Source organism: Nothoprocta perdicaria, unplaced genomic scaffold (genome assembly GCF_003342845.1).
Source record: "Nothoprocta perdicaria isolate Ctin4 unplaced genomic scaffold, notPer1 scaffold_372, whole genome shotgun sequence".
NCBI classification, from domain to species: domain Eukaryota; kingdom Metazoa; phylum Chordata; class Aves; order Tinamiformes; family Tinamidae; genus Nothoprocta; species Nothoprocta perdicaria.
This window is the reverse complement of record NW_020455613.1, coordinates 157,129-159,403: the sequence shown is the minus strand read 5'-3', so window position 1 is coordinate 159,403 and position 2,275 is coordinate 157,129. Positions and strand designations below refer to the sequence as shown.

Sequence of the window (2,275 nt, the reverse complement as noted above, 5' to 3'; positions counted from 1 at the left end):
CCCCGCCCGCGCCCCCCAGGCCCCGCCCCCGCCCCGCACTCACTCCTCAGCCATCGCGCCGCGCGGGGGGGGGGGTACGGGGCTGCCACGGCGCCTGCGCGGCCTCCGGCCCCGCCCCACTGAGCCACGCCCCCGTGCCGCGCTGGGCGGGGCTTCTATTGCTGGGGGCGGGGCTCCGCCGCGGGGGTGTGGCTTCTGCCGAGGGGGCGTGGTCTCTTCCGCGGGTCGCGCAGCGGGGTCCCCCGAGGCGGGTCCCACGCGCGGTGCCGGTTGCGGGGGGGGGAGTCCCGCGAGGGAGTGTCCTGGGACCTGTCCCGGTGCGGCCCGTGCGGCCCGGCGGGGCCACTCTCTGCCCCAGGGTCCTGCGGAGCCTCTGCCCGGATCCCGCACTGGGCAGCGCCCCGGCTGCCCCGGGCTCCCCGCACCCGCTGCCGGCCCAGGGCCGCCCGCCCCGCGCTGGGCCGCCGCCCACCGGGCGGCCGCGCTTCCTGCGGCGGCGCCGGGCAGGAAGCGGCTGTTTGGGGCGGCAGCGCCGGCCGGGCCTGGCTGCCAGGACGGGCGCCGCGAGGAGCCGTCGGGCGGGGGCAGCTCCGCGGGCTCCCCCCACCCAGCGCGCCCCGAGCTGGCGCCTCGCCCGCCGCCCGGCCCCTTCCTTCCCCGCGGCTCCTCGGCTGCTCTCTCCATGCGCTGCCCCGGCTGTTCCCTCCCCGGTGTTGCCACGCAGTCCCCCCGCCGGGGCCGGGGCCAACGTGCAGCTGCGCAGGGCTCACAGGGTGCGGGGCCTGGGGCTGCGGCTTCCCGGCAGGCTGGGAGGGCAGGGAGCCCAGCCCGGCTGGACCGCGCTCACCCCACTGCATCCTCCTGCAGCCCTGTGCTCCGGAGGCACGCGGTGCCAGCACTGGGGGAGATGAAGCCGCGCGGTGCAGGTGCCCCCGGCGGGGCTGGTGCCCCTGGTGGCAGTGCAGCCCCCAGGCCTCCTGTCCTGACCTTGCAGCTTTAGTCTCCTTGCAGCTTTATCTGATGTCTTTGCAGCAGTGCCTGCTGAGTCAGGCCCACTCGGACAGCCCTGCTGCCTCCCAACCTTCCCAACCATTGGCTCTGGTGCGGGCAGTGGGGGCTGTGAGCCCCCATGATACCAATAAATCTCTGGAGCCACTGCTCCCTGGACTGGCACGCATGCCCTGGAGGGGAGGATGCTGCTCTGGTCACCGTTGCTCCGATGCTTCCTGCTCCTCTTGCTCCGGTGGGGCCTGGGCAGCACTGCCCTGGCACCTGCACCATCCTGGGGGACTGTAATTGGGGGAATTGTCCCCACCTCAGTGCCACCCATCCCTCCAGATTACTACATCTACCTGGACGAGGATGGTGAGTAGAAGCTGTCATCCTCTGCAGCACCAAGCCCAGCCCGACACCGATGCTTGGGCTCCCCCCAGGCCTGCTGGAGGTTCTGGAAGGGCTGGGCCGCTGCCTCGACACCTACCGTGGCTGGATCTCCCTGTACTGCTGGGCCCCCTTCCACGCTGCCATTGCCACCATCTCCAAGGGCACCCACTACCACTAGGACCACGTAGGCAGGTGGGTCTGGTCTCCACCAGCAGCAAGCAATGCCTGTCGCTGGCCACAGTGAGCACCCATGAGCTCTCCACCCGGAGCCGCGCAGAGTGCCCGGTTCTTCACAGCCAGCACATGCTGGTGGCTGCAGCCTGGCCTGCGGGCAGAGCTAGCTGCAAGCCAGGCCAAGCTCATGCTCGAGGCCAGAGTGGGGCGATCTGCCTTGCCAGCATCACCCCCTCTGCCCGCAGCATCTACAGCGACCTCTCCAACTGCACAGAGCTGTTGGCAGAGGTGCTGGGCTGCCCCTGGCCCAGCGCCGTGTTGGACACCTTCTTCATGCAGCTCCACACCGACCACTTCAGCGGCTGCACCAAGGCTGGTGGCAGTGACGGTGATGGTGACGGTGCAGAGGGGCTGCCCCGGGGCACGGTGGCAGCGCTGGCAGCAGCCCTGGGCTGCCTCGTTCCCTTCGCGGCTGCCCTGGCGCTGCACGGGGCCGGAGCGCAGCACGGCTGAGGGCGGCGGGGCTCGGCCCCAGCCCCGGGGACGCCGGCGCTGGCCCGGGGCCGCGCTGACATCACTGGGTGTCTCCCTGGCACGAGCTCCCGCCGGCTCCAGCTGCGGCAGGGGAGAGTGGACGGGGGCCGGGGCTGCGGCCCCTCCGTGGTCCCGGCGCGGCTGCGCTCGGCGGCTCGGGGCGGCCCGGGCAGCGCCGCTCCGC

At 73.0% G+C, this 2,275-nt stretch overlaps 1 protein-coding gene across 1 annotated transcript in view; it reads left to right on the top strand.

The window, feature by feature from the left end:
* Positions 1-1,414: 1,414 nt before the first annotated feature.
* RAMP2 (receptor activity modifying protein 2) overlaps positions 1,415-2,275 on the top strand; it is a 2,789-nt gene continuing 1,928 nt past the window's right edge. The window contains exons 1-2 of the mRNA XM_026044589.1: positions 1,415-1,497; positions 1,803-1,951. Of these exons, the coding sequence (XP_025900374.1) occupies positions 1,415-1,497; positions 1,803-1,951 (232 nt within the window). The remainder of the gene's footprint in view (positions 1,498-1,802; positions 1,952-2,275) is intronic.